The 20,888-nt window shown below is 29.3% G+C and overlaps 1 protein-coding gene across 10 annotated transcripts in view; it reads left to right on the forward strand.

Annotated features, from left to right (window-relative positions):
* Positions 1-20,375, forward strand: part of LOC134683182 (transcription factor egl-13-like) — an 84,437-nt gene extending 64,062 nt beyond the window's left edge. For all 10 annotated transcript variants that reach the window (XM_063542307.1, XM_063542306.1, XM_063542308.1 and 7 more), the window contains exons 3-9: positions 3,385-3,421; positions 13,270-13,754; positions 14,144-14,342; positions 14,691-14,861; positions 15,423-15,528; positions 16,023-16,171; positions 16,693-20,375. In XM_063542307.1, the coding sequence (XP_063398377.1) occupies positions 3,385-3,421; positions 13,270-13,754; positions 14,144-14,342; positions 14,691-14,861; positions 15,423-15,528; positions 16,023-16,171; positions 16,693-16,955 (1,410 nt within the window). In that variant the 3' untranslated portion in view covers positions 16,956-20,375. The remainder of the gene's footprint in view (positions 1-3,384; positions 3,422-13,269; positions 13,755-14,143; positions 14,343-14,690; positions 14,862-15,422; positions 15,529-16,022; positions 16,172-16,692) is intronic.
* Positions 20,376-20,888: the final 513 nt, after the last annotated feature.

Consider the following 20,888-nt stretch of genomic DNA (forward strand, 5'->3'; position numbering starts at 1 on the left):
AATGAAAAACAATTAAATTTATATGCAAAATATGTATGCATGTTATAAGGCCCAAAATATGACGAGCTCTGTCAAAATGCAAATAAATGAGTTTTTCATATAATTGAACTAAATAAAAAAAGTTTATGCAAAAAAAATGTATGCAAGGTTAGGTAGTTGCCTTGAAATTGATATATGAATTTGATAAGTTCTGGCATAATGCACATAATTGAGTTTTTCCTATTATCAAAATAAAAAAGAAAGATTTATGCAAAAAAAAAAAATATGTATGCATTGTAAGGCAGTAGTGCCTTGAAAATGAAATATGATAAGTTCTGGCAAAATTAACATAAATGAGTAAAGTATACTATATTGTAGTTTTGTCTGGTTTGTAAAATTGTTTGGTGTGAAGAAAAGTTCACAAGCATACCATGAAAGCATTAGTATATTTTACTATCAACAATACCTCTAATAAAACTGATAATAATCAGAATATAAAAAGACAGAAGACAATAATTGTAGCCATTTTCATCTATTCACCAGAATTTGTCTTTCCTTTGATCAGCAATAACAACAGGCCATTATTTTCCGCCAAAAAAAAATTGTTTATTATTTTGACATGTATGGTTTGTTTCATCTTCGTTTATGAAAAATCAGCAAGAATGAAACTTCAATAGAGATTTACATTGTCTAAGGCCGTTCTCTAAGACAATCTGGAGGCATAAAACAAAAACAAAGAAAATTGCAAGGCTATGTTGTTATCGTTTAACAAGACAGTTGTTTGGATAGATACTAGAGCAGATAATTCGACAGAGAATTGAGGCTTTGAAAGACGTAAATGTTTAATTATTTACTTTTCCGCTGTGATAATTGTGTTTTCCATTGTTGAGATACGGTGAAGTGAAAATCGGTGCAGGCACCGGTTTAACACCTAAGTAACACTGTTTAATTTCCCATAAAGAAAATGGCAGTTAATTACATGGGGAAAGATGATATATTTTGTAAAAGTGCATCCTGACGACTAATATCTTTTTTTCAATTACTCATTGTTTATGGCGTCTCTAACCAATTGCTGGGTAGGGTACTGCACGTTTCCATCATTTTTTTTTTTAATCATGACATTTTAACTAACCTGTTCCAGTATTGAGAATTGCAAGTAACTGGTACGCATCTTTAGATACTCATGACATACGGGCAAACCTTTATGTAAAATCAAAGTATTTCTTTTTTTAAATATAAAAGATAATGTGGGTAGAAATTATACTTCTTACGTAAGAGATAATTTGTCAAACAGATTAAAAAGAAAGGTTTCTTCATTATTATCTTTAAATCAAATTGACTGATTTGATTTCATTTGAAAGGAGGGTAAACAAAGCTACTGTTTTTTTGGTTAACAAATTGTAAAAAAATTTATTAATATATCAAACTTTTTTGTATGAAGAGGTGTGTTCATTAAACTCTTAAAGAGTGTTTATTGAGAGAAATGAGGCCCCTCATGGGGGTCCTAATAATCACATAATCACCATTGTTTTGCCAATATAATCACATAATCATTAAATATTTGCTTATCTTTAGTAATCAAATAATCATAAACTAAAAATACTGTCCTAGGTAATCAAATAATCATGAAATATTTGGCTTAATAATCAAATAATCATTAAAAAAACGGCCAAGTAATCACATAATCAAAAACCACATGAGGGCCCTCAGAAATTTATAATCTTGCTGGCAATTGTTTCTCTCATATTATCAAATCCGGATTTCTCTTTTTTGATACTTGTTTCTTTTCTTTTTCATTTGCAGTATTCATTTAAGGTTCTTCCTCTTCAAGTTTCCTTTTTTCCTCCTTCTCAATCTTTCACATTAATTCTTTCAATCTGTTTTATCCTTTCTCTCATTTTTTTGTCCTTTTGAATTTCCTGTTAGTCTGGTCAATCTCTCTTTTTTGATCTTTCTGTCTTGACTATTTTTCTTCCCACAAATTGAAAATATGCTCTTTATTTTTCATTTATCTTTTTTTTTCAAAAGTCTCTCTGTCCCTCTTTCTTTCTTTCTCTCTTTCTTTCTTTGATTTAAGTAAAAACTAATAAAATCATTTTATTCTCAATTATAATCAGGTTCTTTATAATCTTTAAGACTTTTATTCTATAAAGAGATGCACTTAGGGTTACAATTTAACCAAGTCATTAGTTTAATGAAAATTGAATAAGATTGAAATTAATACAAATATCCCCTGACAAAGAGAAATTTGACATTTATTTGGATCTCATGTGAGGAGGCATGCAGAGCAAATTACGACTCTGTATAATGTTAAATACAATAGTCGCTGACGTTCAACAAGCTTCAGATGATTATCTCGTAAAAAATCATCCCAATAAATTTAATTGTTTGAGTAAAAAAGTTTAAAATACTTTAGAACGACTGTGTTTCCTGTTTTCGTAAACTTTAAAATGCTCTTTGAGTTCTTTAACTTCCTGGGATCTATGTACAAAGGGTAAATTATTGAAACGGATAATGGCTCGAATTAGCAGATATTGGCTTCCTAATTCACCTCACTTTCAAAAATTGCCAATCATTATCCAGAAGCTATTTATATTAAGTTGTATATTGTCTTTAAGTGGTCACAAATGCTTTCAAAATGGAACTATTAACAAAGAGCATTTGGACTTTATTGTCTTCTTAATGGTACTAAAGGATCGTTGCTGTTTTTATTTGTCATAAATTTGAGACTGGAATTTTGGTATTAAATGTAAGAAGAAATCCTCTGTACTATAAATTGAAAAAAACGTAGCAATTATTTGTATCATTTAAGTAAAAAGGTTTTAAGAATTTATATTTAACTGTTTGATTTATCGTCCCTATGGCGCGACTCACATGACGGAAAAACAAAGCATAAATTTTATTTCTTGAAAAAGTAACATTCAAGTTAAAAATTCTTATATTTCCAGTTTAATACTTAGATGATAATTTAAAAGTAATTTTGGACTTAAATATTGCCTATTCAGTAGATTATTCTCTGCATAAATATAAGGAGAAGTTGGGTGGACATCAATGAGGCAGCAACCAAAAAACACAAAAAAGCAAGAGTTGTCTATGTAGAAAGGTTCTTAACCAATCCTGGTCATAATGTTCATGTTTATTGACTACCATTAACTAGATAAAAACTGTCTAGTGGCTATTGGACATAACTGGCAAAGGATAGAGCAGCTAGACCTGTGATACCAAGAAATTGACTGACAAATTTGGTTTAGCAAGTGATTTTTTAATACTATTTGAAGGAATATTTAACTAAGGACTGTCTTTTCATTGAAATAGACAATTGCAAGTAATTAAAAACTTAATAATATAAATGTTATTAATTACTGAATTGTAATTATTAATGTATTAATTGTTTTGTCTTTTCAGGATCCTTATACAGTTAATGGTTCAGATAATAGGAATGGTAAGAAATATATTTAAATAATTTAAAGGTTAAAATATAGAACCACAGTACATGTGGACTCAAATACTTTGATTTATTGCTAGGCTGGGTAGCTACATGTAGTTGAGGCAGAGACGTATTAAGTTTCATCATAAGTGGTAATATGAGAAAGAGGGATCGGAAAATATAGAATTATCAAATAAAAAATAGCTGACAATGAAAGTGACACAATATACATGTTATATGACTTAATTGTGAGTCATCAATATACTTAAAGTACATTTGACCGTCTTTCATTAAAATGGTGTCTTTAATGAAATTTTCTTTGCTGTTACGTTACAGCTGTTCAGTAAAGTTTTACTTTTTCTCATGAATTTGGAAATTTAAAAGATCAAAGTTAAATTTGTTAAGTATTAGTCTTGTATATTCAAATGTGTTTGTCAAAACTTCTTTAAATTAAAAAGGCTTCGAATTTAAGTTTAATGATGATGGGAGTCTTTGTATATATGTAACAATACATGTAAAAGCAGATATTATACTTATAATAGATTGGACGTGGCTAGTTGTTTCTCCTCCATTTGTTTAGTACTGGGTCTTTCATGTCAAGTAATTCTCTTCAAAACAAAGCAAATAATGTGGTGGAATGATCGTTACAGAGCTTTTGATATCGACGATTTTCTACCAGTTACAAGAATTATTTTCTATCAAAGAAATGTGAGGAACTTTCTCGACAATGCTTTCAAGTGTTATGGGATGATTTTTTTGTACTATTCTTGATCTCTCCTAAGATGAGGAGCACACGTCTGCTGAGAATTTTGATATTTGTTATCGTTTTGGCGCTTTTGTTTCTTCTTTTAAACAGACATTAACAGAAAAGTGAGCTAATGATATAAGAAACTACAGGGAGAGCTACAAATATGCAGCACTGGTGCAAAGAAATATCTGCTTTTGTTCTTCAAAAATCTCATTTATTTGCACTGTTTTGCACAGCTTGAGAAAAACACTTAAAGACTTAAGTCTATTTATCCTAATGAAGATCCCCACTTGTTTTTTTAAGATATAACAACTTTTTTTCTAGATTACAGTAGAAGCAAATTTTCCCACATCATCATAAACAATAAATGAATAACGAAGTGTTATTATTTACTCCCGCTGCAAATTTCAACGCCAAAAAAAAAATACCACAAAGCTTTGAACAGTAATACCCCATTCTGAGATATAAAATTAACTAGTTTGACTAATTTGCCATAAAACAAAATGAAGTCCTACTTGAACTACAAATTTCTTGGTAAACTTGTTGAGAGCTTAAATCCCTGGTTTTATCGTCAGGACTTTTAACAGCATCAAACTACAATTAAGAATGATTACATGCTAAGAGACTAAATGAGTGTTTATTTGAAATCCATGCATTGTTTAGAGGTTAATGATTACAAAAGCAGAAAAGTCTTGGGAAAGACATTTCAATATTTTTTTCATATTGTCATTGTGTGAGTGTGTGAGAAAAGTGGTACCCAGACTCTTTCAAAAACAATTACACGAAATTGATTAGGTAAACAGGGTTGTTGATTTCATTGATGAGGTTTTTAGCTTAGTGGGGTGTATGTAAGGAAGGAGGCTTTGTCAAAGTGCATTGCTCTCTAAAATGCTGTGTTTATCAGATTATTTTTTAATAAAAAAAAAAAAAAACATTTTTAAATGGAAGTTTGAAAAATATAGCAAAAAAAAGCCCATTGAAGTCAGTAAAATCATTTCAAAAATTCTTTTAATTTTTTAAGTACATGTATGTTACTTTTTTTTTATATATATACACCCACACACTCTCAAATGGTTGACAAGGGACTTTTTTGTAAATTAATACTTAAATATTTAAAAAAAGTGCGTCTATTAAATCTTTGAAGTCAATAAGTGAGAAAATATCTTCTTATTTTAAAAAAAAAAAAAATGAGCTAAAAAGGGGACTTTCTTGGAAGATTTTAATGGCCAATTTTGTTCCTGAATTTGAAGTTTATTCTTTCCGGCTTCTACAGTTCAACTCTTAAAACTAAGAGATATACAAGTATATAGTATTGACAATTAAAATGATGTAATTTTATACATCAAAAGTGCTAATTTCATCTTCCGTTAGATATCTGTTATATTTATGTTATGACTATGTATAGTATCTTCCCTGTTGTCAAATCAAAATAAAAAAAAAAATTCTACGAAATTAATTTCCTTAATTTCCATTGTTTACTTTGAAACAATACCAAAGAATTTCAAGAAATGAGGAAATATCATATTTTTTGTTATTATATTGTTACAATTTAGATGCATGCAGTTTATAAGGTAAAGTTGGTTATTTTCATATGCAATTGAAATATGGTAATTTTTAAAATGAACTCTTTGTTTTTTATTCAATATGGACTGACAAAAGAATTTTAAAAGGGTAAATGTTATTCAGAATGTTGAAAAATAATTCATACTTTCTTTTTTATTTTAATTGTTGTTGATTAAGAGGAAAATCATCATTCATTTTTAAGGCCAAAAATCAAAAATACTTGCAAGTTTGCTGCCTTAACATGCCACAAACTGAATTTTGTTGTTGGGGTGCAAATTTTCAACTGATTCGAGAAATATTGCATGTAATTTTGCAAGTCTGGTCCAATTAAACACTTTTCCATCTTATTTGGTCAGTATTTATCACTAGCTTGACTAAATATTCAATCAGCGAAGATTGAATTCATAGGCTACTCAGATGAATTTAAACATTTTAGGGGAGACAACTGTATGTTAGGCAAACAATAATCAATCCATTTGTGGGGCAGGCAGTTGAACATAACATCATTTGGGAGGCTAGAAAATAGCCTTTCCCCTTTGCAAGACATACCTATGATCAATATCAAATGCAAGTTTTTAAAAAGATTGTCTCGTTAGCACTAAATAAAAATGCAGTAAATAATTTTTCTCCAATAACTTGATTACAATAACTAATTCTAAGTCACTCAATAAATGTAGAAATATATTTGTTATTTTTAATCAGATCAGTTTTGTGTTGTTAGATATTTTGTTATTTAATTCCAATCTTGCTATAAGCATACAAATATAATTTCATTATTATGCTAAGCAGTTTCTTCATTTTCTTTTGTAAGCCTCTCCCGACCATATCTTTTTTAACTATATTTGGTTAGAGTCAACCATTGTATAGTTATTTTAGATAATTTGAATTTGAATATTTTAAATATCCTCAATTTAAAATCTAATTAAGGCGATAGGATGATATAAATCTTGCATTTCTTTGTGAAATTGTTATAACAAGTCCATACAAATATTTTCAAATTAAAAATCCACTTGATGCAATTGGATGAGAAATTTCCTTTTACGCCACAGAAAACTTTGGTTTTGTTTGTTTCTTTAATCATTATTTATCATCGAAACGGGTCGTAACAATATATACACGTAAATACAATAACCTGCACATTGACGTACCGCTACCCGTCTGGGGTCGTTTAGTACATAAACAGATCCCGGTAACGATATTTAACTGATAACAATGAGATTTCCTTACTTAAAAGTTAAAGTGCGACAACATGGGTGTGGACCAAACAATGGCGGGACAACCAGAAACTTGACCTGAGCAATTAGGGAAAACCGCCTCCATTGTCGATTATATTGTTCAAGTACTCCCACAATTTCACCTGTCAAAAAAAATGAAAAGTAATGCTGTAAAAACGTGTGGACCCCTCGCACAGTGACCGCTGTCTCTGTCTACCTATAATTAGGTGTAACTTTTTAACATCATGGTTTGAAGTTGAAAGTTTGATTTTCAGGACAAAAGGGGGAAAAACAAAAGATATTAGCATACAGTATTATCATAAATTTGGGGGAAATCATTTTTAAAACATCAGTTTATTTACAATGCTCTTAAAATTTCCACAACACTATTTGAATAGTTTAATCTCAAAACTTTTCATATTCTTATGCAAACTTCAAATTTGATTTTTCTCGATGTCAAATTTGTTTTATTTATTTTATTTAAAGTTCTTAATATACACTCCTATAGAAAGTAAACAAGGTTCAATATCCTGTCTTACAAAATTAAATAAGTCGCATCACACAAAATACAAATGGATTTCACACCTTAGCCAGATCCTGCATTGTAATGGTAAAACTGGTTTTATGACCATATTTTGTGACATGCTGACTTCACACATCAAAGATACCCCAATCCCACCCTAGTAAACAAACTATTGTTTAAACCTGTGAAACAGTAAACAAGCGTGTTGTTTGTGTGTACCCAGTTTGTGGGACAATAGCCATTACTATATTTATGTGCTCAGTGCTAATGACACCCAAATCGTTTCCTGTAGATTTATGAAAATGATAGCTATAGTCATATAAAAAAAGTTTTCTATTGTCTGGTGAAATGTCCATTTCTGATTGGTTAATCATGATTCTCTTGATTTAAATACCAGTAAAACACTCATATTATAGAGACTATTATTTCAAGTGATATCATAGTGTTCAGAGACCAGCTTAAAGAAAATGACATTAACTTATTACGGTAAATCTATAGTTACACATTAATTTAATTTAATTCAATATTATAATTATTAAAAGTATACAAATAGGCATTTGATATTTTTCTCATGATGATTTTTTTTTTTTTAATTTTTAAATTTTAAAATTAAAGATTGTAGTTGTAAAAACAAAAACAAAAAACATTTTTAGAAACTGATTTATCATCTGAAGGTTTAACATATCAAAGAGACTTTTTGCAATCTTAAAAAAATAATTTGAAAGATTTACACCAGTTTTGTTACGAAATTGCTGTAATCTGACTTAATAACGTTTTTTGATGCATTTTATTATGATACAACACAAGAGTATTGAATGTATACAGCGAAGAATTAATAATCGTAGCAAATGTGAGAACAAAAATATAATGATGTGTTATCTTTGTCGATAAACAATGATGTCTTTCACACTGTTTGCTTCTGTAATTATTATTTTATCTCTCTCCCCGTGTTTATGTTTGTCAAAACACGAGTAAAACACAACTGATCTAAGATTATCTATAATTATAGCCGAAATTAGCCAATGAACTGATTAAGTACCCAATTGCACCCAGTGCCAGCGGTGCAAACATTTGTTTCACTCGTCATTCGAGACATATTCTCCCCCATTCTAGTCTTATCAAGGCTTTTTGTTCTTCGGTTTACACAAAGCCCGTAGCTTTTGGATATTTAATTAGGGAGATTTGATTTAATATGTACTCATTATAATATCGGCAAATGTTTTTTCGCTAATTTCACGGGTCAGCTTCACCCATGGGATGCCTGCTTTTCTTTCAGCTCATGATTATATTCATATAGATTAAGAAATGACTCCTTTTCTACGATGAAGTAATCTTTAAAACACTCCTGCTTCTTTAAGAAATCAAGACTTTTTGTGTCCTTTGTAACTTTTATGGCAGATTTTGACTGGATATTTGCTGATAAGAACTTATGAAATAAAACAAATTATTATTAAAAGCTCTTTGAAAGTTTTCTAGATCTTATAAATATGATTTTTTGTATGTATTTTTAGAATAATACGAGTAGATTTTTCCTATTTAGATGTTCAACTTTTAATTTTCATAGTGATTAACTCTCTATTCATCACAGATGGTAGTAATTGCTGACAAGAAAATATTCAATTTTAATCTATTCTTCAAGATAAAAACTGACAAAAGATTGTTCATTAAGAATATGAAAGTAATTAATAATTTTCTCTCAGAAAAGGTTAACAAATCTCTTTTTTTTATGATCCCAGTTTTTTTTGTTTTTTTTGCTACAGTAGCTCATAAATACCACATTCTAAAGAATAAAAGAACTTTTTTATGTAATGAGAATAATAAATAAAAACCACATGTTAAAAAAAACATATTTCTTCTGTTACAATAATTAAATTTCAGATGTCAACCTCCATTTACTACACTTATAATTTTTCCGGTTTTGATTTCTGATAAAATTGGTATGAACATATTTTCAAAGCAACCTTGCAACATAAAACGATCAAGAATCCCAAAGTTATGTAGAAGCGAGTTCTTCAACTGTCAGAAAATGGCATTGAAGCATTATCAGTGAGTTTAACCCTGTCAGATCTTATAAAACATCGTTCCTGGAACTGACAACAAGAATTGTTTCTGACATAATGGAAGTCAAATGAAGGTTTTTATTGTGGGTTAATGTTTGACTCATTATATCATGGTCAGTTCTAATAGTTTGAAGGCCTCTCACAGTAGAAACACCATGGTTTGGGGGAAAACATGATAGGCTTTTTATGTGCCTTCATTATTTGTAGTAGAATTTGGTGTCCTATTAATCATATCTGACTGGCTTTGATATTCTACAGATTTCTTCTGAAATGTTTTGGTGGAGTTATTGCCCTTTGACCTGTATTGAACTTGATTTTTTTCTCTCATTTTTTTTCTGAAATAAAAAACTATTCAATCAAACATGTACATGTATAATGTAAAGTTATGATAACTTTCAAATTTGAGTTAAATCTTAACCTTAAAATGTAACTTAGAATTAAAAATGATTTTGATTTTTTTTTCAATTTTTCTGTATCAAATTACGATTATTGTTTCTACTGCTAGTGAGTATTCAGTAGTTCAGGTTGACCCCTGGTCAGTTCTAACTGCTTCTGTGATTGATTAAGTGTTGGAAATCCAATCTTATTGTTTGTTCCTAGATAAACATCCTTGTGAACAGAAGCCCCCTGGGGCCACAATAATCTGACCCCTGGGATAACAGGTGGCCTATCTCTGTCACCACTGAGAGATTTGATAAAGTGCATTCTTTCTTGTGTAAATAAGCTTCCATGTCTGTTTATGTCTCACAAATAATTTGTTAGCAAAAGAAACACAGAAAAATTGCACGTTTTTGTAATTGTGTATGATGTTAGAGAGATAGGTCATAAATATTTAACTTATTAATGTAATTATTTATGAAAATTTGCATCATTTTTTTTTCATAATTCTTATATTTTCTAAAAAGCTTTGCGATGCAGATTTTAATTTTTAGTTTTCTCGAAACCTTTTTCAAGTTTTCTTTTGGATTCAAATGTAAAGTATACTTAATTTTTTAACAAAATCGAAAAAAAATACTAAAAAATAAATTAATTGCATTTGTTGATTTTATGACGTGCAATGTAATTGACAACAATTCTTTTGTATATTTAATTTCTAGATGACAAATAAATTTTTTGCTTGACTATTGAAAACTTTTCGACAGGATTCGACAAATAAATATTAGAGGATGGGATTTAATTAAAAAAATGATTTCACAATGCAAGATATAATTACTCTTTACAGAATTGAATTATCCGATGTCTTTTGTCATATAAATACTCTATTATTGCACTTTAAGTTCAATCGCTGTCTGTTTTGACAAAAAATTGATGTGGTATTATTCACGACGTTTTGACGTTAATCGTCGCTATATAACAATTATTCCAATAAAATTAATCAATTTAGCACCAAACAAATGCACTGATTGATATTTAAGTAGCGACATTGATTTTTTATAGACAAACAGTAAATATATTTGTTGTTTTTCACACAACTGAACAAGATTTTTTACCCAAGAAAATGATCAATCAACCATCTTTGGCAGATTTGTAATTGATTATGACGACTAGTCATATCTTATGTTTTCAATTGATTTGATAAACTAACAAAGTTGACTGTATACATGCGTCTTCTGCGGACACATAATTCGTCATTGTCCCTCAGATTACAATCTTTGTTGCATTTGTTGACAAATATTTGAGTAAGGTGTCATAATAGAGTTATCTTCTCCTTATTGGATTAAATTTAATTAGTGAAAGAAAAAAATGTTATTAACAATCGAAGCGGAAAAAAATTAGATACCGATCGAGTCCAATTAATTGAATATGACGTTGATTCATGACTTACTATCTTTAATTAACTCACTTAATGAAGTGAATTTGACGTGACAAACGAGGACAAAAGACAACTTTGTTGATCAAGGGGTATATCACAATAGTAAATGATTAAATCATTTCGATCACTCATTTAACGATTATACTACAAATACTAGTCTCTAAACTGACAATGAGAAACGAGAGAGACAAAGAAAAATTTGAAACATTGATACAAGGTCAAGAAGATTCATTTGGAATCTCTGTCTTTCGGTAACCCCTAGAAATTGTGTTTTAGCCGCTGAATAATGATGTGCCAAGCGTTGATAAAATGCGCCTGTTGTTTTCGTGGATAACCGATAATAATTCGTATAGCTATTCAATCTCGGCTTTGATATTATTCATTTAATGCCAGGAAGAAAAGAATCAGTCCCTGTATCTATCATAGTTTATTATGTAGAATAAACAAGAAATTTCAGCCACTTATATCTTATCAGGACAGCCTTATAAATTTAGCCTTCATATAACTCATTCATTGCAAAAAGATAAAAATGAATTATGTTCACGCTAGCTTTTATTTTTCTGTTGATTTAAGGGACAAAAAGTTTTGAAGATTAGTTTTTTTCTTTGTTTCCTTAAGTTTGGGGTTGTCTCGTAAATAGGTTTATTTATCTAAGGCAAGTGATAGTAGGAACATAAATTAGGAAAAATGACTTCAGATTACAGTTTTCACGATTTCCGACCTGACAATTTGAAGGATGGGTTGTCTTCATTTTAATAAAACCTGTCTAGTAAAACCAGGATCCTGACAAGGTGACCTGTTTGTATTAAGACATTTATGTGCGCTGGCTGGGCGGGAGGGTCTTCACAAGTTTATCATGTGAACACAGACAGCAATATGTTGAAAATCAGATTTTTATGAAAAATTTCAGTTTCAGATTTATAAGGTACCAATTAATCAATTGAATATAATGAACCTTTCAAAATTTTAAAAAATAATTCAAATTTAATATGTGTCAAAATTTATTTGAAAGGACCAGATGTGTACACATTGGAATATTTCTTGCCACCATTCAAGAAATTTGCCCTGACAGGCGTATCCATTTAATGTTCATAGCTTTGTTTATAACTTTAATTATCAGAAAGAAAAACAGTAGCAATTTCTAATTATCAAAGAATTGGTCATTGTCAGAACTAATAAAAGCATCTAAACTGAACTTAAAACAAGCATCAATTAAACATAAATAAGACTTAGACCACACAGATCATGTAGAGATAAGGGGAGATAATCGTCTGCATGTCAGACATCAATTGCTTGTGGTTTTATTGAGAATTTTAATGCTGTTCATTTTGAATTGCCTGTCATCGCTCTTTCTACTGCCATTTGGAAGATTTCATTCTGAGATTTAGATGAATAAATGGTTTTGATGGGATTTTGTTCTGCCACTGTTCTTTGCTACAGTGATGGAATATGAAATTTATTGTTTCAGTGTATTTAGATAGATTGTTATCTGAGAAAAGTTGAATGGTAGAGAATATATAAAAAAAGAGGGTGGTTATTGAGTGTAAAATGAATTGCTCCATTATAATAATAAAAAGAATATTTTACTCCAATAAATGACCAAGCATAATCCTGAACTTTTTTTTATAATTGGATTGTTATAGATCTGGATGTGTTTATATAACATTTCTAGTAAAGCTATGATTAATGAAAGAAAAAAATGGTTTGTTTGTGACAACAATCAGCTATTTAAGGCAATTGTTTATGATATGTATCTCTCTAACTTTAAAAAAAGTTAAATACAGAAAATGAAATAAACTTTTAACATGTTCTTTCATTTAAATATACATTTACATTATTCTTTCAAAACTATTGACATATTCTTTCGAAAAAACTAAGTACATTTTGCTATTTTGCATTTGTTTTGTCAACAACAAATAATTTTAATTCTTTTATATTTTAGTTCCATCTTCAGTGACCTCCTCCCATGTGTCTTCCAAAAGTTCATCCCCTGTAACCATAGATACGAAGAGACGTTCCGTTTCACCTCTGACTGCATCACCACCATATAAGGTATCACCACAGACCTCACCAAGCATGAGACAACCAAGTCCTCAGACGTGTCCTTCACCTTTGTGGACAGATCCAGCCAGACAAGAAATACCACTCAATCTCTCAAAGCCCAAAACAGAGGTCAAGGACGATTATGAAACATACAGCCGTGGAAAGTCCGATGTCATGACTCCTCCTCCTGCTCATAACAACCATCATAGGAGACAACCCACACCTTCCTCGCCTCCTCCCGAAACTCCACCTCCTTTCATGGGAGTTGGAAACCCATTTGGATTCCCTCAGTACCACCCCTTCATGATGAACCCTATGACATCTAGTGTGTTTACCAACTTCACTGCACGTCCACCTATCTTCAACGGAAAACATCTAGACAAGGTATATTATTGTTATTTTTCTGACTGATTATGTTTGGTTTCAGTATTCAAAACATGATTATTTGGGGTGAAAATGCTGAAAATATATTTTTGTCAAATTGATTTCATAGAAACTTTTAATATTTATTTATTTTTTTTGGTCCATCATGATGTTATGAAACTTTTTCTAGCTGAAAAATTCTCCTTTCAGTTTTCCACAAAAAATAAGAAACAATTGATGCAAAATTTTTTATATGGTTACAATGGACAGCACACAAAATATGATCATTCGTCAGAGGAAGTGAAAATTTTCCTCTTTTTCAGTTCAATATCAGTCATGTCCTTGTGACATCAAATAAATTTGAAAAAGTATATAAAGGGAAATAACTCTATATTTTTTCAATTTTCTAGGAATCACTGGTTCAGGATGCACTAGCTAAACATCTCGCCCAGTCCGCTAGTACGCCTGTTTTTCCAGGGTTTGCAGGATTGCCTATGTTCGCTGGGGCACATCTTCCACAAATGCAACAGTTACCAGGGGTCAAGGAGAGGTCGGATCCTCAAGACGAAGACAGTCAAAACAGCAGTAGCTATGTCCAACATTTACAAAGTATGTGTTTATAAGCAGATTGACCATTCAAGTATTAAATGGTGTTTTCCAAGTGTGAGCAATGTCCTTATGTTAAAAAGTTTCAATTGAATTTCTGAAAAAAGATCATCAGTAAAGTAATTTGATATCCATTCATGTAATAAATTTCACCCAATAAATGTTCAATAAAAATGTTATTAGCGACTGGAAATTACATTTTCCTTATAAGAACAAAAATAAACTACATACCTAATCAATCGAAATGTGTTTAGTTATATCTCTTATTTTCAAAGACGATATCATAAACAATGCTATTATTTTTTCTCTATAAAGACAATTGTTTTAACATGCTTTTAATTTTTATTTCAGGTAAAATGTTTGGAGCCAAAATCATTCGCTCACCAAAAGATAAACCAGAGCCTGCAAAGCCCCACATTAAACGTCCAATGAATGCTTTCATGGTATGGGCAAGAGAAGAAAGGAGGAAAATTCTCAAGGCCTGCCCAGATATGCATAATTCCAACATTAGTAAAATTTTAGGTATGAATATTACATTCTAATAAATTTTAATTTTAACAGCCATTTTATGTTAAACTACAAAAACGCTCACTTCAATTTTTTTTTTTTCTTCTTTTTTTCTGGATCTTCTGTCCGAAAAATATTCTTCGTCTTAGCTTTGAAAATGAAAACTATTGTATGCTATTAAATATTACGTTGATTTCAAAGACAATTTGTACTTTTAGTTGTAATTGATTATAAGAAGTATTTTTGACAAGTTATCTCGGATATGTTCGTCAGAAATTTTCATTAATATTGTTCGTACATCAATGAAAATATCGTCTTTGATGTCATTAACAAACATCAAAACAGCTGATAAGAATATGTTATTATGTAAACAAATAAAGGAAATGTAAATTTCTTCAGTTAAAAGAAATTTGAATTATTGCGAAATCCATGTTTTAAAAAGGAACAGATGGTCGGTTATTGTTATTTTTACCTTCAATTAACAATTACTTTAGTTTAATAGTGCAGTAAATTTTAAGTTAAATGGCATTCAATGAGCAAATGTTTTATTTATTTTTTTAATTTTTGATAATTTAGGAGCGAAATGGAAGGCTATGACAAATGCAGATAAACAACCTTACTATGAAGAACAATCACGACTCAGTAAATTACACATGGAGGCACATCCTGATTACAGATACAGGTATTAACATCTTCCTTTGTAATTTCCTCCAAATAAGGGAGCACTCAATAAAAAGATGAATGATAAATATTAGTTAATTAATCGTTTTTTGTTCAAAATAAAATCTCTGCCACTTAAACATTTCTATTGTGCAAAATATAAACCACAACTAAAGGAAGCTTTTAATCATATGCTTTCATCTAAAATTTCACGTTATCCCTTTGAATTTGAAAAAAAAACAAGCACTTTTTAAATTTCAGTTAAGGGGAAGTAACTGAAATAATTTTTACATGGAATAAAAGTCTGTATGAAATAGACAACATACACAAATGAGTTTTTTCATAATGAAATAATTAAGTAGACTAATATAGAAAATAATTTATCTTTATTGCAATGTCAAAATACAAACATAAGATTTCTAAATGTGAGTTTTTTGTTAATATAATTACTACATTATGGTAAAAAACAGTGTTTTAGAATTTCATGTAAAAAGAACTTTTCTTTTAATTTTACAGACCTAGACCCAAACGAACATGCATTGTTGATGGGAAGAAATTACGTATTTCTGAATACAAACAGTTAATGAGGTCACGACGTCAAGATATCAGACGTGTTTGGTACGGTGATTCTGGCACCACATATGTGGAGGGATTACTCAATAATGGTAAGCAAAGAATTTTTGAAAGATGAATTTTATTTTTGATAAAATATTTTTAAGAAAAAAATGATTGCACAATCTTAAATGCAAGTATAATAAAAAAATAATTCTCATCATTGTGTGGAAAATATACATGTGAATTATTCTATGATCATTTGCATTAAAATGTATTTTAAGAAGTAACTTAAACCTTCTATCTTCTCTCTGTCAATGGGAGATAACTCATACTTTTTAGAAATAGATTGGAAAATAATTTCATAAAAATTGATGTACCATCTTTCCATAAAGCTGGAATATTATCATTACATATCAATAATTCGAAAAGCAGATCTATTCTTTCTTCTTTTCTTTAATTCACAACTTTAAATATTATTATTAATATTTTTTATAAGCTTAATTAATATTATTAAGTTAATATGATGGGATAAATAATTTAATGAAATGGGGAATTAAAAAAAAAAAATGTATTGATTGAAATATTATTTACTTGTAAATGTTTAAGTAATCAACTTTTATTATTTCTACAGGAGAAGGAGGAAACGCATCAAGGTCACCTTTTGACAATGGCAACCCAACAATGAATGGGTCCCCATCCACGTTCCACAATAGTATCCACCATAATGACGAAAACATGGTGAACGGTAACGAACCTATGGATAGTAGTGATGGTGAATTTAGTGACAATATTGACGCTTCATCAGACATTAGTAGGGAATCCTCCTCATTAAATTCTATAAATAGAAACAGTTCCCATGGAAACAGTAGTCTGCAACAAGCTGCAACGTCATAGTAACCGTGTTATGTTATGTATGAACAAATGGCAGCATGGTCTCATATATTGTTGTTTTTCTTTATTTTATTGTACGAAAGAGTGCTTGACGGAGTAACAGGACCGAACACTAAAAAAAAATGTTAGATGGGAAAAATTGGATAGTGTATTGTTCTGTTGTTAGTACTTGCATTTTATATGTTGTTCTTTGAGAACAAAAATATTGAATGATTAAAATTATCCAGTTTATATTTATAAATAATAAGAACTTAAAATGTTTATATGTTTTGAAAAGAAATGTGTTGAAATAATTTTTATTTCACTTTATTCTGCATAAATGATCTCATATTAAGATATTAAAATTATTTTGGGCATTGTAAAAAATTAGAGTGCTGTTTGCATAACTGCATTGGTGACAGAAAGTACTAATTTTCCATCTTGAATAATAACTATGAATAGAAATTGCATTAGGAGTTTGATTTTAAAGTGATTTATTTATAAAAATGAACTGGAAGTTATTTTTTCATTCAGTTATAAACGGCAGAATGAAATTCTGAAGTAAGTGTTTATAATACTTACCTGAATTTAGAACACTTTGCATAGTTGTTAACTTTTGTAAAACACTCGCCTGAGTGGATTTTTTTAGACACTCAATTAGGTGTTTATTTTATTTTGGTGCTAGAAGTATACATGTTTGTGTGTCTGTTCAGATGTTAGTGATGTAGTTGTGATAGTGCTTTTATGTAATCGATAAATATGATCCATCCATGTTTTTTAACAGTACTACAAATCTGTTGACCATATGCACACTCACTTGGCATTTGTCCTTTACCAGAATTATTAATTTATAAATTATGAAATTTTGTTAAATTGACATTTAATTTTTTTTCTCTTTTTTTTTTCTTTTTTTTACTGAATACGTTTTTTTATACAATATTTTCCAAAATGTTTGAAAAAATAGAAATTATGACAAAGAAATATAATAAATCTTAATGTTCTTTGAATTGAAACTTTAGACTTTGTAACTTTGTTAAATTCTTAATTTAAAAAATTGAAAAATTTAAGAATATGTTTTGGTGAGTGTCTGTTGTTATTTTTTGCTATGTTGCCATGACGATGTCCACTGACGGGACAAATTTTCATGTAATGTATGGTGCAGTCATAGTGACATTGTCGTTTGATTGGTTGAAACCTTCCAGTCTTATATTGGGTCCAATTTTTTATATATATTTGAAAAATATTACGCATGAATTTTATTGTGTTAATACGCAAATATATTTTGTATTAAACTCAGGCAGACTCCTGCTAAAAGTCCCATTGTGTATATATGTTGGATGATTAAATGGAGAAACCATTGTCTCATTGTAATAAACCAATTTTTAGTGAATATGCAAGTTTCATATTGTTTATTTTAGCATTTTCTTTGTATTTCTCAATAAGAATGAAACAGCTTTATTTTAAAGGTTTATAGGTACATGTATTAAAATTGAAAATTTAAAAAAAAAAAAATCTAAAAAAAATAAGTTCAAAAATGAGGTTTAAAACTTTTGCACAAGATATTAACTCATAATTGTTGAGATACATATAATTTTCGAATTATCAAAATCTGTGATAAGTTTATCACTGTTGTTTATATAAGACATTTTAAATGTTCTTCTTGAAAAAAAAGAAATGATGAAATATTTTGTTGTCTTCCCTTGTTATACATCTTTCTAATTTAATTGTGGATAAGATTTTAATATTTTTATTCTTTTAGTTATTTAGGGTAATCAATTTTGTTTTACATTTCCAAGTAATTGATAAATATTATTAGTTCAATTAACCATCAGATGCATTAGAACTGGTACCAGTTGATATTCTCCGGATGCTCTTCCTAAAAGTTACGACTAGGTACAAGTTGATAATCCTAAACTCCATACAAATTAGTATAATCCTTAACTTTATAACAATCAGTAAAAGAGAAATACAAAGAATTTGCTGAAGCTAACATGATAACTTATGTACAGAACAAATGTAGGCTGTTAGCATTTATTTTTTGTTAAATTTGTTACATATATATATAATTATATTAAAGTTAGAAATATTAATTTTATGTTATAACTTTTTTTGCTCAGAGCTGCCATAACAAATAACTGCTAGATGATATCGTCTTCTACAAATTCATGATGGGGGAAAAAAAATATAATATTTTTTTCACCATTTTAGAAATTCTGCGTTGCTTTTCTTTAACTTTTTGTATTTTAGGTGCTTATGAGACTTGCATGAAAAAATCTTAATTTAGATACCACCAGTTGAAAAATAGTTCCATTTTCATAACGATTGATATATTCCATGTTTCAAACACAAATTCCTACTCAGATACAATGTAGTATCTTAGCAACCATTTAGTAACCATGACATCCATTTCTTTTGTTTTTGTTATTTATTATTTGTTAACATATTTGTTTGTGTAGAACAGTAAAATATCAGCAATTGTTATTTTGTCAAATAAAAAGTATATTAATTGGACATATATGACAAAATGTCCAAACATGTATGATGCTAGTAGTATTTTTAACATGCATTTAAACTTAAAGTTGCATTTTGTACTTAAATATTTGAACTGAGGAGAGAAAATGAAAACTAGATTGATATTTAGATATTTCTAGTCAGCTATTTATGAAATGCATTTAAATTTTTTGTTCATGCAACATATATATTTCAAATAGAATGCTTACATTACTTGAAGCTATTATTGAAGTTATGCATATGCAAACTGTTCTTTCAAGTGGACGCAAATTTAGAAGCAGCTCTGAATTTGACCTTTTGCATTTATATATTGGAACTACAAATTCTATGGCTATTCAAGCTGGATGTTTGCTCATCAGCTAGAACTTTCTGACAATTACCTTAGGTCATCAAATATTTTTGTGAATATATTTTTTAAAGATTTGAGTCAATTCCTAAAATTAATTGAAAACGATAAATCTAGTGAATTTAAAGGAAATAGTTTATTTTCCATTTTAGAATCTAAAATCTGTTGGTATTTCATTATCAATCACAAAAACATTACTCTGTTTGGTGACAAAGCTATGGTCTCAAAACAGAAAAATGTTGAATTTTAGGGGAGATAACTCATGATTTGAGATATTACCCAGAACACATCAGATTCAGAAATGGTGAATTTGAGGGGAGATAACTCATGATTTAAAATATTGGCAAAAATATGTGATGGCTTCTGTAGGTAAAACAATTATATAACTGCTTATATTAGTTCGATGATTATTTGTCATGTGACATTATGGTGCCATTTTGAACAAATTCTTTAACATAACCTTGACAACCATTGCTGATACTAATTATTTGTTTACAAAATAGCTATTGAACAAAACATTGTTAACAGTTATTTCAATTTTTTTGTGACATCAGATTATTAATTAAATAATAAACTTTTTTAATTTACTTCTGTGTTATCATATAATTATATTCTCAATATGGTCCGTGCCAAGTCAATTGTACAAGGCTTATAGTCAGATGCAGATCCAGGATTTTGGAAAAAGGGTGTTATATCAGAAAAAAGAATATATATGACCTAGTAGATAAAGGTAAACAACGTTTGAGATGATTTTAGGCAACAAAAAAAGGGAGAAATTTTCAAATCAGCACCCTGGATCTGCCACTTATATCATTAAAAGAGGGACGAAAGATACCAGAGGGACAGTCAAACTCATAAAATCAAAAATAAACTGACATCACCATGGCTAAAAATGAAAAAGACAACAGACAAACACTAGTACACATGAAACAACGTAGAAAACTAAAGAATAAGCAACATGAACCCAATCATAAAGTTCATACATGTATAATTATGCGTTCTGTCACAAACAGTCACACTTTAAAACCTTAAATTTCCTTGGAATTCAGTTATAAAACCTGTCATGGTCATTATCCACCACTCAAAGTTGTATAGTGTAC

The sequence above is a fragment of the Mytilus trossulus genome, chromosome 9 (genome assembly GCF_036588685.1).
Source record: "Mytilus trossulus isolate FHL-02 chromosome 9, PNRI_Mtr1.1.1.hap1, whole genome shotgun sequence".
In the NCBI taxonomy this organism is placed as follows: domain Eukaryota; kingdom Metazoa; phylum Mollusca; class Bivalvia; order Mytilida; family Mytilidae; genus Mytilus; species Mytilus trossulus.